Source organism: Miniopterus natalensis, chromosome 4, assembly GCF_054644295.1.
Source record: "Miniopterus natalensis isolate mMinNat1 chromosome 4, mMinNat1.hap1, whole genome shotgun sequence".
NCBI lineage: Eukaryota > Metazoa > Chordata > Mammalia > Chiroptera > Miniopteridae > Miniopterus > Miniopterus natalensis.
Window position 1 is genome coordinate 5,739,106 of NC_142084.1, and position 14,228 is coordinate 5,753,333.

The window sequence follows — 14,228 nt, forward strand, 5'->3', positions numbered from 1 at the left end:
CAAATGATGCCCACTTATATTTACAAGAGAAATCAGATCTCACGAACTACGTAGGCAGTAACGAATGCATCATTTTGTTCAAAATGTAAAAATATGGATTGGAAATTCTGACAGGCTGGCCGGATGGTGCACGAAGTATCCTTGTGCCCAGACCTGGCCGGGGCTGCCTGGCATGACCGGAAGGAAGCACCAGAGTGACCAGTGAGAGGACATGGGCTGTGGCGTCAGGCTGCTCACGCAAGCCCATCTGTCAGTGTACTTACCCCTTGAGCTTCACTCTGGTCCCACATGAGTTCCTCGCAGGAAGACTTGGAGCCGTGTCACTAACTGTCTGGCACGGAGCATTCTGACGTTTGACTTCTCCTTGGCTCCCTCTTTCTCTCTCCTATCACAAACGGATTACAGTGGGCCTCGCAGAGAAAAACCACACTCCGGGAACAAGAGCTGTGGGCCTGCTCCTTACGGGGACAGCGAACACATCCCTATGGCCGCTGTAGCGACCTCAGCGTGTCCTTGCCCCCGAGAGGCACGGACAGGGCAGGAGCTTGCTCGCCCAGCCCTGCTTGGGAGACGCGCGCACGCGGACGGCCCGTGGGCAGCTGGAGTCCCGTCTGTCTTCCTCTCTGGGGCTAACCCTCGGGGGCCAGAGGCTGGCTAGCTGGCCTATGCTTCCCTCCACGCCCTCGGGGACAGCACAGCGCCCTTCCCTCCCCCAGAGCGAGGGGAACGCAGATCTGTCCATTCTCACCCCGTCGGAGCAAGGCGGGGCTGCAGGGCACCGCTGTGCGTTACCAGCTCTGTTCAGCTAACACTGTGCTGACGGTTCGCGGATTGCTCATACCCACTAAGTACCCTGAAATTACAAAGTCCCTGCTTCCTGGGATCCCCTGTCTCTGAGTGTGAGTAGTCCACATGCATGAGGCCATCGGATGTGACCATCAGGATAAATTATTCACGTCATTCTCCCCGCACCCGCATGGGTACATGGCAGCTGGATTCATTCGTTTTGTTGTGAAATATATTAAAATCTCAGGGAAAATGCTCATCTGGTCTTGCTAAGAGCGCATCCCCTGGCACGTATGAACACGAGACTGTTTGGTCTGTCCGAAATTCAAAAGTGTGTCATGAGTGGGTGTGAAAAAGGAGCAGCATTGAGGCCGTGGCTCTGCCCCCGGGGGTGAAATACCGCGTGCACACTGACGTCCATTTCCCTTTTCCAGATCAGCATTTTCATGACCCACCTGTCCAACTACGGCAATGACCGGCTGGGGCTGTACACCTTCGTGAACCTGGCCAACTTCGTGCAGAGCTGGACCAACCTGCGGCTGCAGACTCTGCCCCCCGCGCAGCTGGCCCGCAAGTACTTTGAGATCTTCCCGGAGCAGAGAGACCCTCTCTGGCAGGTGAGACCGGCTCAGGGACTGGCGTGACTACCCCACGAGGATCCCTCGGAGCCCTGGGTCGTTCAGACCTGAAAGGTGGAGGCGCGGGGTGTGGGGCGGGGAGCTCATGCTTCTTGGAAACGTTAGTGGGTTTGAGACGCCACTTCTCCCTGAATTGAGGCTTCGCTTCCTGCTTCCTGGTGGCCGGTTCCCTGTCCCCACGCCCGGCGGGAATGCCGGAGTTCCGAAGCTCCGTGCAGGGTCGAGTGGATGTAACGGTCTCGGTGGAGGGTGAGGGGTGGGCGCGCAGACTGAAGGGTGAGAAGACAGGCAGCAGGGTGGGCGGCAGGCAGGCAGCCGGCCCGTCCACCTTGAGCACCTGCCCACCTCCAGGGACTGAACACACTCAAGGGGCAGGTGAGGAGAGTTCAAACTGGTGTCAGCCTACAGAGCCACGGGGCAGCCGGCAGCTGCAGGATTCGGGCATCTTTCAAAAGTATTACTCGGGAGTGGACGTGGCAAAGTTACTTGAGCCTCTTAATATCACATAAATATGGGATCTTCACACTGTTCTAGGGATAACCAGGGTCCCAAAGCACATGCCCTTCTGCACCTGGAGTTGCAGTAACACGCTTTGAACTTAACCCCCCCCTCCGTGATCTGGGAAAGCAGCAATCTTAGGAAATAACTACATAGTACTTCCTGTGTCAGACTAGGTTCTGTACAGCGTAACCCATTTAATCCTCACAACTACCCTATGTGGTAGGTACAATCATCCCCATTTTACAGATGGAGAAACTGAGGCACAGAATGGCTGAGACACTTGAGCAAGGCCACCCAGCTAGTGAGTGGCAGGTGGGAGTCCGTTATGGGCCATCTTCTCAGAGGCTGTGCTGTCAACCACTCTCGTAAGTGCCCCTGGAGCAGGACAGTAACACTCGCCGGGGGCAGACGCAGTAAGTCCCACAGACTGAGTTTCAGTAAGCTCTGAGCTCCAGGTTTAATTCACTCAGTGCTGAACCTGAGCTAATTACTCCTGAGCACGAACAGAGAACCCCAAATGAGACACAAGTACACAGTTTAGTAGGTTAAAGTAGGTGGTTGTGGAATTATCACTGCATATAACACACATCTTTCACATCTTCTAATCTTTTAGTCTTTTTTTATCTTAGCCAGAGGAAGGGAGGAAACAGGGAGGGAGGGAGAGAGAGAAACATTGATGTGAGAGAGAAACATGGATCAGTTGCCTCCCACATTCGCCCTGACTGGGGATCTAACCCGTAACCTGGGTATGTGCCCTGACCGGGCATCGCACCCGCCACCTTTTGGTGCATGGGGCCAGGGGTGACGCTCCAACCAACTGAGCCACCCAGCAGGGCTCTTTTTCATCTTAACCGCTACAAAACATCACCAAACGTTAGCCACTGGAAAGACATGCAACTTTCCTACCATTTAAACCTTATTTTTAAACTGAAATCATTATGGTTTCAGGTGACAGGTTTGAAACCACTATTTTTCTAGAACAGCAGCCAACAAGAATACCCTCACGATACTCTTAACACCTGCTGCTTATTGTAAATAGGCAGAAGGTGTGTTTAACTACACATGTCTCCAGCACTGACAGTAAAATAGAACGTTCCTGTCCACCCATTTCTAAACCAGGAGGAAAGGGTACTGCAAAGTCTTCACATAATATGCACTTTACAGTTTAAATTAAGGATGTTCTACAGCCACAATTTCCAGCTGCTGTGCCGCAGAATCCTTAAAGCATGCAAGACCTGACTGTTTAGTCGGGCACTGACCTCTTTTCCCTTAGACTGTCAAATAAAAAAATGACAACGGCCAACACAATAGCCATCCGGTGTGAATGAATTAAAATTATACCTATTTTTTGTCAGATCAACAGAATATAATACTTTCGTGTGTTCCACAGAATTTTAGTAATTAGTTTATGTGCCATGAGATGGAAAAGTTTGAAAATCACTGGTCTAGATGTATCTTGCACGGGTCCCTAAGGTCGTAGTTCACCCTCATTTTCCCATTTTGCCAAAATGTAGTGCTTTTTAGCATCATGGTCTGTAAAGTTATAGGTTTAGATACACATTTACTGACCTTTGGAGGCCACTGAAAGAAATCTGCTGTCCCTTCAAACAGTATTATTATGGCCAGATCTGTGTTCCTCTGACGTGCAGCAGTCACTTAGAATAAACCCTGACCCCTTCTACAGTTCAGCTACCCCTGAAGGCTGAGCTTGGATCTCCTTTTAGGTCGGCATGGAGCACAGTCTCTGCCCAACAAACTCATGATTTTAACACACTCGCACATGCATGCATGCACATGCACACACATGCACACTCACATGCATACACATGCCCACACACACACATGCACACAGGCCCACACACGCACACAGGCACACTCTCATGCACACATGCACACGCACACATGCACACAAGCACAAAACTGCCCACAGAAAAAGAAATGCTGCAGCTCAGAGCTATGGGGGCCTCTCAGCAGAAGTGTGTCCCTCCTGCCTGCTCAGCGGACACTCAGCCTCAGGACGGAAAGGAGCGGTTTGAAAGCACCCACGATGCCACTTCAGGGCTTGGTTCCCGGGGGTGGTTTTTTAAGGCCAGGGGTGGAAAACTCTAGCACACAACAGACACTCAATAAGAAGAACCATCTTTCATTCCCCTCCCACTCAGAATCCTTGTGATGACAAGCGCCACAGAGACATTTGGTCTAAAGAGAAAACCTGCGACCGACTACCAAAGTTCCTGGTCATCGGACCCCAGAAGACCGGTGAGGCTTTCACATTATGGTGACCCCGCAGCGCAGCAGTCACCCCCAGTGTGACGCGCGGGTGGACAGACAGCCAGTTCTCACTGGTTCTCAGGCCTCTGGCCACCCTGCCGAGGGAGTGACACGTTTTCTCCTCTGACCACCTTTGCTCGGGTGGAGAACGTGCTCGCGCGCCTGTCGGGGTTGTTTATAGTGAGATGAGAAAAGATGCCACACAGTTTGAACATCCAGCAGGCAGTGTGGTGGCCAAGTCACCTCTATCCAGAATCTCAGTTGAAACACGTTGCTATTAATATTTCTCAAATGAAAACTGTGCTTTTAGAAAGTGACTGGCAGGACGTCCTCAAGTCCAGATGGACACGATGAATGTCTAGAACTATTATAACTCCCTTCCAGAAACACACCTTTTCCTGCCATCGAGCCATCACGGTTTATTTCCAAACTCTCTCCTTCAGGGACCACTATTGTCTAAAAGTCGAAAGGCATTTGACAAGCAGATTCCTAGACAGAAAAAACCTCTGTGCTGAGAAAGGTGTTTACTCAGACCCAGGAGAAAGCCCTCGCGCCTTTTCTTGGGCTGGTGTGCCATTTTTTTCCATAAACTTCTGGTTTCTATAAGAATCAGTGTTAAAATAAAGCGCAGTGGACGTTTTAAAATTCCAGACGTTCATGTATCCTGCACGAGAAATTCTCTGGGGCCCTTGGATTCTGGCTTCACAGAAAACAGCCATTCAGGCCCCGCCGCCTCCTGAGGGGCAGCTCCCTTCTCCGCTCGCTCTACAGAGAGAACCGGGAGTTTCTGAGCAGTTTCACACGCGTCTCGGTCATCTGGGTGTGCGGAGACGTGGCATGTTAAAACTAACAGAAATATAAAAACTGAACCTCTTGGATGATTATTTGAACGTGTGTATCCATGACTCTATACACACGTGCACACACGCATGACACACACATGCACATACACGCACAGGACAGTTTATTCAGACCCAAAAATACTTATAGGCAAAGATAGAATTCAGAAAACACAACTTAATTTTCTGACCACTGACAAATTACATCATGCCTTTTACCAACAAGTAGATCAAAGAATTTAGATCATTTCCATTTTTTTTTACTTGTCTTATTAATGCTGGTCCTGCTATTAAGGGCAAACAACATGATTTAATACAATTCTTAAAAATAAATTCAGAAAAGAATGCTTCCAGCTGATGTAAGAAAGAAATTAATCTGCTTTCTCTTTCTCACATTCTAATGGCCATTGCTTTCTATCCTCGGGAGATTTTATTCTCTTTATTTTTTAAATGCATTTCTGAATTGTATCTCAATAAGTTGTTATTTTTGAAAGCCTTACTACTACTCAGATGTGGCTCTCTTCAGGTGCTTGCGCAGAGGTTAGCTCACCTGCCCCGTGAAACCCTGATCGCCAAGCATTTTCCTCCCCACTAAAAAGATAGGACAGCGAAGGCTTAGGTTAGATGGTGTGTGTCCAAGCTCGCCCAGCTGGGGTGTGTGAGAAATAAAACTCCCGATCCTAGACTTACACCTGATTCTAAAGGACCATGCTCTGGAAAGACTGCCTGCACTGCGGATTTCAAATAAGGGAACTTTTCCCCCAATAAGTTTTAGATTTTGTTCCGCATTTCGGCTAAGTCGGTGATTTTCCATGTGCCGAATCCGAAGCCCTGGGACAGGGCGCAGCTCCCTGTGTGTTGACGAGCCCTCCCAGTGAGTGCGACGCTGGCTGGGGCCTGGGAACCACGGTGAAGACATTTTTACTTCGTATATCCCAGATCACTGTGTTTCAGTCCCTACGGTCGCCTCCGATGGCAGATAGAAGTTCCCCGTCTGCCTGAGCTCCCCTCTCAGGACACTGCCTCTTTCATTCATTGTTTCAGACAGTATTGCTGTAGACGATTATAAAATGCTTCTGTTGTAGTGATATGGCAGATTCAAGTACAGTGTGAGATAAGCTTATCCGAGAGGTAAGAAACTTCAAAATGCGGAACAGGTGGCGACATGTCAGTATTACTAAGAAAAATCAGAACAATAATGTCCCCAAGTGGTCAGCCTACTCTGACTACTGGAGCCAGCCATTGGCCTGGAATACAATGAACAGGTCCAGCCCCATCCCGGCTGGGTGATAACGTAATCACAGCGGAGAGGGGGACCTGGAGGGTACCCTGCTCTCTCAGGAGTGCTGCACACGTAGGCCAGGAACAGTTGCGTCAGCAGCTTGTAAGCACAGTCGCTGCTGCAGGCGCCTGAGGAGCTCCTCGGCAAGCTGAGCTCGGCCTCCCCACTTCCTCCGGCAGCAGGCTAACTGCGCGGCGCCCTTTAGCTCGTAATTTAGGCTCTAGAACACTAACTACAGTCTATGACATTGTTCCCTTTTTTAAAACTCACGCTCTTGATCCCCATAGTTACAAATCTATATGGATATCTGGGATATGCCTTTCTCTTTCAAAAAGTTCTGTAAGTTATGTCACTAAAAAGGGCAGCAATATTTTTTCAAATTTAGCAATTTAAACAGTTTTTGCCACTACTCTTTATAACTGTAGGTTCATTTGAACTGGAACAAACTTGTTGAGAGATTAAATTCTGCCTCAAGTGTAATAACTTTTCTTAGGCCTCAGGAAGCACTTTATGGGGAACCCAAGTATTGACTTTGGTAATGTCATATCTTCTATTAAATAATGACACCTTTCATTCAAATAGTGCTTTACTCATATCAAGGTGTCTCTAGGTACAATATGTCTTTTTATCCTCAGAGGAAGCCTGTGAACTAAGCGAGGCAGGTGATTTCTTACTGACAAAGCCAAGACCAAGAGAAGCCAAAGTCACAACCCAAATCGGTGACTGGGCTGGAGTCAAATGCCAGCTCTCAGGACCTCACACATGCTCCGCTCACCTCACACCAGCTCTGAGTTTTAGCATCTACTGCTGTTTAAATGTGGGCTGGCTCTCCAGTTTAATTTGAAGAATACTTCTGTGTACCTGTCTGGCGCGTTGTGGTAGTTAGTTTATTAAACTTTGTAATGCTAATGGTAGGAAACTGTGTTTTCATTGAATTAATCTCTGAACCTCTCCTGTCTTTGCAGGAACCACTGCTTTGTATCTGTTCCTGGTCATGCATCCCTCCATCCTTAGTAACTCCCCCAGCCCCAAAACCTTTGAGGAGGTACAGTTCTTTAATAGAAATAACTACCACAGGGGGATTGATTGGTAAGATGGGTTATTAGTATAAATCTAAAAGTATATGTACTGTGCACAGTATAAAATGAGCACTCACATGTATAAACGTTTAAGTTTGTAGCCACAAGTAAATGTTACCCTCTGCGCCTTAGAAATTGATTGACTACATGAAAGATCACAGAAATTATTCATAACTTTTTTCAGTTGTTGCAGGGACTTGTCACCTCAAGAGGCCCACATGTAATTTCCATTTGCATTAATTATCTTTGATGGTAATTACAGATGTGAAGTCAGAGAAACTCCCGTAGCACCTAGGAGTTTCGTTCCTCTCCACTGTTAAGAAAACACTTTTGTGGCTTTTTCTCCTCATGCACTTTTCATTAAAGTGATGTTACCGTCCATATACATGATTTTCTATTTTGTTTTGGTATAAAAGGTAAATAGACAGAACTAGAAATGGGTACAAATCTCATGAGTAATGAAAGCCGTAAAAAATATCAACAATATACAAAATTGAACTGGCTTTTGAATTCATCTTAGAACTGTATCAGCCATTTGAGAAAAACAGTTAAAATTAAAAGTTAAAATGTCAAGTACACACAAAATACAGTGATGTAAATACAGCAGTGTAGTGGGAAGGACGTAGCAGGCATGTTAATCGTTAGGTAAATCTCCAGGCCTTGCTGTTTACGGTATGGATCCCGGGCAGGAGGTACAGAGGAGCGGGATTCTTAGAATAACTGCAGAGCATGAGCCTAAGTGTTTTGCATGAATTTTAGCATAAAGAGCTCTTATACATTAACCTCTGCTGTCAATTCAATGACCTCAACTGTGTAAGTATCAACACCCTCCAGGCTCGCTTATGGGTCGCGGGGGTGGAAAGGTAAAGAAATGGGCTGAGCACCACCTGAGCACCTACGAGCACTTACGTCCATTCCGGCTGTTACGTGCTTCCCTGCGGATTCTTCAGCACCCTGCCTGACGCTGCCTCCGTGTCCCGTCCCACGGTGGTGGTGACAGTCCGGAAGGCGCCCACGCATGTCGGCCTCAGGCGACAGGAGGCACTGGGACTGCTGTGGGGTGGAGACGAACTCGATGTCCGGGCTCCCTGAGACGCAAGGTATCTGTGAGAATAACCAATTAAAAAGGAAAGCTGTTCAGGCGCCAGGGATGTGTGGAGCCTCGACGATGGGAAGAAAATCCCTTAAGCCATTTATAAAGACGACAGGGAGAAGCAGAAAGCTGAAGAGCAATTAAAAATTTTAATTATAAGTCACTAAAAACACCCCAATTGCAAACACTGTTGACTGACAAATTATACGCGCATAAAAGGCAATTAGTGCAAATGACAGATAATAGTAACTGCAGGTGTCAATCTGTGAGCGACGACAACCAGGATGCCCTCCACGTCGCCTGGGTTTGGCCCTAAGACCAGCCTTCCCTCCAGGAGCCACCAGCACCTCCGCTGCCCCTCAGGGCCCCAGAGCCACAGGTTGGAGGTTCTGTGCCTCAAGGTGCCAAGGTCACGGGATGGAATCCACCCAGCAGTTAGTTCTCCTGGACATGGATCGGCTTTTTTGGAGAACCAGGTAGAACCAGGGCTGCGTTCAAGGACAGGCAGCCGACACAGGCTTAGGGCACAAGCAAAGCAGGGCCAATGGAAGTTAGAAAACTCCGTCGTCGATGCAACAGCAAGATTCATAGTCAGAAGATGTCAGAAAATGATTTGTGCATGAAGTCACGTCTGCTGGTTTGATGATTAGCTGCTGTGATTCCAGGGGGTGCGGTGGGGTGCAGGGGTGCATGACAGCCTTGGGGTCCTGTTCACGTTAGAGCCTCTAAATGTCTTCAGATGGCTTTGAATAAAATCACTGAGAAATACTCGGGTCAACCCAAGTGGCAAATGTGGAGTGTAGGAAAATCACACTTTCTCAGTAAAAAAGCGCTGAGGTGTTATGGCAACAGTAAGGCTTGAGGCAGACATTCGCTTTTACCCTTTAAATTGCTCAGCCACTCCAGTTTTTCTCTTTTCTGTCCTCACCAGAGGATATTTTTCCCATTGCTTTTCAGAGAGTGGGAGGGGAAGGGGGGGAGAAACATCGATGTGAGAGAGACACATCAATTGGTTGCTTCCCCTACGCGCCCCTACTGGGGCCAGGGATCGAGCCTGCACCCGAGGTGCGTGTCCTTGACCGGGAATCAACCCGGACGCCCTTCGGTCCCTGGCCGATGCTCTAATCTCTGAGCCAAACTGGCTACGGCTAGTTTTTCACGAATTCTTTGGATAACCTGAATTCATAGTCTCCACATATGGACCTGTTTCTACCCTGGAAATATGAATGAATTCGATCTATTTACTTGTTCGCCCATCGAACATTTTTCAAGGACCGAGTGCCAGCCGCTCCACGAGAAACACGTGGCCCCACAGGAGGCAGCAAGCGGGCCCTGCGGAACCAGCACCGGGGGTCCGAGATCCGGAGCGGCTGGCCCAGGCGGTTTTCAAGGCCAGCCCTGTTCCGAGGGTAAAGGGCCGCCAGGGAGGTGGACAGTTCTGGAAAATGAAAGTTGTCTGGATCCGGCAGCACCTGCCCTTCTCTGTGACCCGTGGAGCCTCCTTGGAATAAGCGAGTTTGAGACAAGTTTGGACCGAGTGAGAAACCACTAGACCCTTAGCTCCACCGGAACAGTGTGAGCAGCTAAACGAACCTGTCGCCTGAAATTTGGGACCAACCAGAAATAGTAAAGACACCAGAACAGATCAGCTGAACCAATTTTCCAGAACCTCGTGAGTATCTCCTTCCCCGGGAAGGCTGCCACAATGACAGGTCACCACAGGCAATTTCCAGAAGACACGGGCGGCTTTCTCTGCGGCCCTGAGTTTCTAGACGTGGCTTTGTTGTACCAGACAAACTGCTACATGCTGACTCGAGTCCCACCAGCTGCTCTCCCGTGTGAGCGGCCTGAAAGAAAACGCCGCACTGAGAGAAGTCACAGCACGGTGCTGACGGCCCCTGTTCGGTAACTGTGAGCTCCCTGGTCTCCGCAGTCAGCCTCACGGTGGCCTGTGAAATGGAGGGGGGGTGGAGGGTGAGGCTTAGGAAACGTGAGAGCCCCCTACGATTATAGGGCGGTTTGCTCACTCTGTCCACATCTTTGTTGCCCCCCCATACCTTTTTACCTGATATGAAGCAAAACGAGAAAATGTATTTATTTAGAAAAGCATCTTCAAGCGCACGACTAGCGCTCTGTGTATCTCCCCTCACTTGTCACCGTGTGGGATGAACGCCTTGTAGAAAAAGGCTTTTGTTTGGGAAACTTGTAATGAACCTGTGGGACTCCTTTAAAGTCTTCATCACCAGGGGCTGCGTGTAAGCCAGAGTCGTCTTCTGAGAAATGTTCCTTTTCCAGGTACATGGATTTCTTCCCAGCCCCGCCCAACGTCACCACGGACCTTCTGTTCGAGAAGAGTTCCAATTACTTCCACTCAGAGGAGGCCCCCAAGAGAGCAGCTGCTCTCGTCCCTAAAGCCAAGATCATCACCATCCTCATCGACCCCTCGGACCGGGCCTATTCCTGGTACCAGGTAAGGAAACCCAGACAGAGCCCAGCGGGAGCAAGGATGCAGACTGGAGATGGTCCGCGGCAGCCGTCACCCCTCGGGTTTTAATGAGAAAGATTTGCTAGGTGGTTGTTTTTTTTCAAATATGTCTTTATTGATTTCAGAGAGAAAGGGAGAGGGAGAGAGAGAGACAGAAACATCAATGATGAGAGAGTCATTGATCGGCTGCAGCCTGCAACCAGGGCATGTGCCCTGACCGGGAATCGAACCCGATCGCCTGGATCCTAGGTTGATGCCCGACCGCCGAGCCACACCCGGCCGGGCAATATTTGCTAGTTTTTATACCGGCAGAAGAGCAAATAAATTTTTCTTTGTTGTCAGTGGAGAAACTAACTTTCTCCTTAAGGTTTTATTAATTTTGTACCCATTTAATTAACTTGTTGAATAAGATGCATTTATGCAACGAAGTTAAAACAACAAACAAAATGATGCCTGCTGGTGTATTCTGTGCTTCTGTATAGCTGCACTTTAAAAGTAAAATGTTATAATAATTCAAAATCCTTACTTTTCACCTAAAGCACGTGTCATGCTGCTATCATCTGTTTTGTGGCCGAGTATAATCTGTTCCCAGAGGCAGGAGTCACGGGTCTTCCGGGAAAAGGGCAGGGAGGCAGGTTGTTCTCTGCGGCAGTTGGGCCTCTGAATGAGCTTAGCTGTGTTCCAATAAAACTTTATTTACAACAAGCGGCCAACCCAGTTTAGCCCGTGGGTTGTACATCAGTGACCCTGACTCGAAAAGAGCTGCGGTCACTGCTTGTATGGAGAGGCAGCAGCCATGGCGAATGCCAGGATCCCTCCAGGTGGAGGCCGCGCCAGCTAAGCCCGTGGAGCCTTCCTCGGACCCGCTGCCGGGTCCGACGCCAGGGAGGGCCGCACGCGGAGATGATCACTGAACTAGTTTAACAGACACTGATAACGACACTTACCGGTCCTGTACATTTTTGCTTTAATGAATCATTAAAAACAATAAGAAAAAACTGCCCAGTGATATTTTAATTACCAAGGGGAAAAGATTCAATAAAAAGCAGGCAAATGAAATGTCAGAACATAGAGTTAACGGAGTCGGTGCCGTGGCCTCTCGGACCCTCGTTCGTCTTCCTGTTTGGTGACTTGGCAACGCCTCCCAGATGCTGCGCGTCCGGCTGTCCTAGTGGCTGCCACGTGCGAAGCACTGTTCTGAGTCGACCTGAAGATAAATTAATAAACACGGACATTGCACACGAGGCCACTTTCAGTGTAACTGGAGAAACATGTAAATAACCCGCGTACAAATCAGGACACAAAGTGACAGACAGAACCCCACCGAGGGAGAAAGCCCACCTGACGAAGACCCCGGGCACTGCAGATGGGGAGCCCGAACACCCAACGAACCACTGGGCGCCTCCCGAAAGAACGGGAGGGTTTGTAAGGGGAGAAATTTAGGTGAAATTAAAATGGAGTGTTTGGTTGGCGCAAAGCAGGGCTGTGTGCGTGTAAGAGGGTTATCAGGGTGGAAAAACAGACTAAGGCTCCCGTTTCCTTGGAAATTATCAGGTTCAGATAAACATGGAGTGTTGTGTCCAAAAGCCCCTTACCTGAAACTGGGCACCTGAGTGGCAACAAGGTGACCCGCATGGCTCCCAGCCTCCAGGTGAGACAGGGCTGCTCCTTCTCACTGGCAGGATTTCAAACAGGTAAATTCCCGACCATCCACGATATTAGAGAGCAGAGTTTCTCACACAGGGCCCGCTTGCTGGTGAAGGAAAGCCAGCTCCCCAGGCTCACAACAGGAAGAACACGACACCGGACAGGCTCTGTGGCTGGGCCAGGCAGGCGAGGTCCCACCGGCAGACAGACGGGGTCTCGGACTGGCACATGGATGGCAGGCCGCCTAACAGGGTGGGAGACGTCTAGGAGGCTGAAACCCACAACCGCACACCAGCCACTCGCATCAAACTCCTGGAGGCACCTTGTAATCACAACAAACAGCAAATTGCAAATTGACGGATTCGACGTTGCATCACTTACCTTTTCCATCAGGTATCTGGAGAAGAGAGAAATGAGCCTTAATTGATTCAAAGAGAAAGAAGAAAATTGGAGCCTGGCAACCACTTAGCACCTGAAAAATTGAGACTTTGCTGAAAAAGGCAGTTTCCAGGCTGCAAGCTAACAAAATGTCCTAAATATGACAAATAAATTGCTCCGCCTGGCAGAACGCAGGCCTTGGCCAAGTCCCGCGGCCTGTTGCACCAGTTTGCTGCCCCTGAACCCTGAATATTTATGGGGCGATTTCCTCAACCCCCTGGACCCCTCTTGAGCCCGTAGGAAACTTTCCTGCTTGAGGTGCTGCTCTCTGCATTTTCTGTACAGTAAATTATCCTGGTTCATCACAAAGGCTACCACTCAATAAAATCACCCCGGCTTCTAAACGCGAGGTGTGTGTGGTAAAGCTGTGGGTTTCAGACGGTGCACCTGTCCGGTGTCCAGCAGTTTCTACACTTACAGTAAGGGACAGGGCTTTTGTGACAGTGCATCCCATCCCCAGGGGAGCAGACTGTGGCAGAAGTGAGTTCCTGGGCTTGGTGACATTTGCTCACATGATAAATGGTTTTCTTATGAGCTCAGAGGGGGAGCTCATACAATGTCCAAGAGTTATTTTCAGAATGAAGTATATATACCAAAGAAAGGACTCCGTAAAGTTGGTTAAGGAATCCTATCAATAAGAATTCAGCCTCCACCAAGAATTGCCACAAGTGCTCTCTCCTGGGGGTCCTAGCTTTCATTCCTGATGCTCCAGGAAAAGTCCCCACCCTCTCTTACCTGTGAAACACGCCAGCGAGGTGCCCTTCCCTCACCCGAGACTTGTGAGAGGTTGACTTGTGATTACCAATGCCTGTGGCTCAAGTTTAATCACCCCCTTTCCTCGTAGCACCAGCGATCCCACGAGGACCCCGCAGCACTGAGGTTCAGCTTCTTCGAGGTGATCTCGGCGGGGCCCCATGCGCCCCCCGAGCTGCGGGCCTTGCAGAGACGGTGCTTGGTGCCCGGGTGGTACGCCAGCCACATCGAGAGATGGCTCCTGCACTTCCCCGCCGTCCAGGTAGGAGCGGTAAGAACCTGGCTTGTCACAGGCGCATTGCGCGGATGGCTCTGCCTCCGGATTAGAGGGAAGTTCTACCCATGAAAACAGCACCAGCTTCTACCCTTTACTTGTATGTAATGAGACAGGCAATGAATAAAAAATAGGCAGAGGT

The 14,228-nt window shown here is 49.3% G+C and overlaps 1 protein-coding gene across 1 annotated transcript in view; it reads left to right on the forward strand.

Moving 5' to 3' along the window:
• Positions 1-14,228, forward strand: part of LOC107527842 (N-deacetylase and N-sulfotransferase 3) — a 68,803-nt gene that overhangs the window by 44,488 nt on the left and 10,087 nt on the right. The window contains exons 6-10 of the mRNA XM_016200706.2: positions 1,221-1,403; positions 4,088-4,184; positions 7,283-7,406; positions 10,785-10,959; positions 13,904-14,074. Of these exons, the coding sequence (XP_016056192.2) occupies positions 1,221-1,403; positions 4,088-4,184; positions 7,283-7,406; positions 10,785-10,959; positions 13,904-14,074 (750 nt within the window). The remainder of the gene's footprint in view (positions 1-1,220; positions 1,404-4,087; positions 4,185-7,282; positions 7,407-10,784; positions 10,960-13,903; positions 14,075-14,228) is intronic.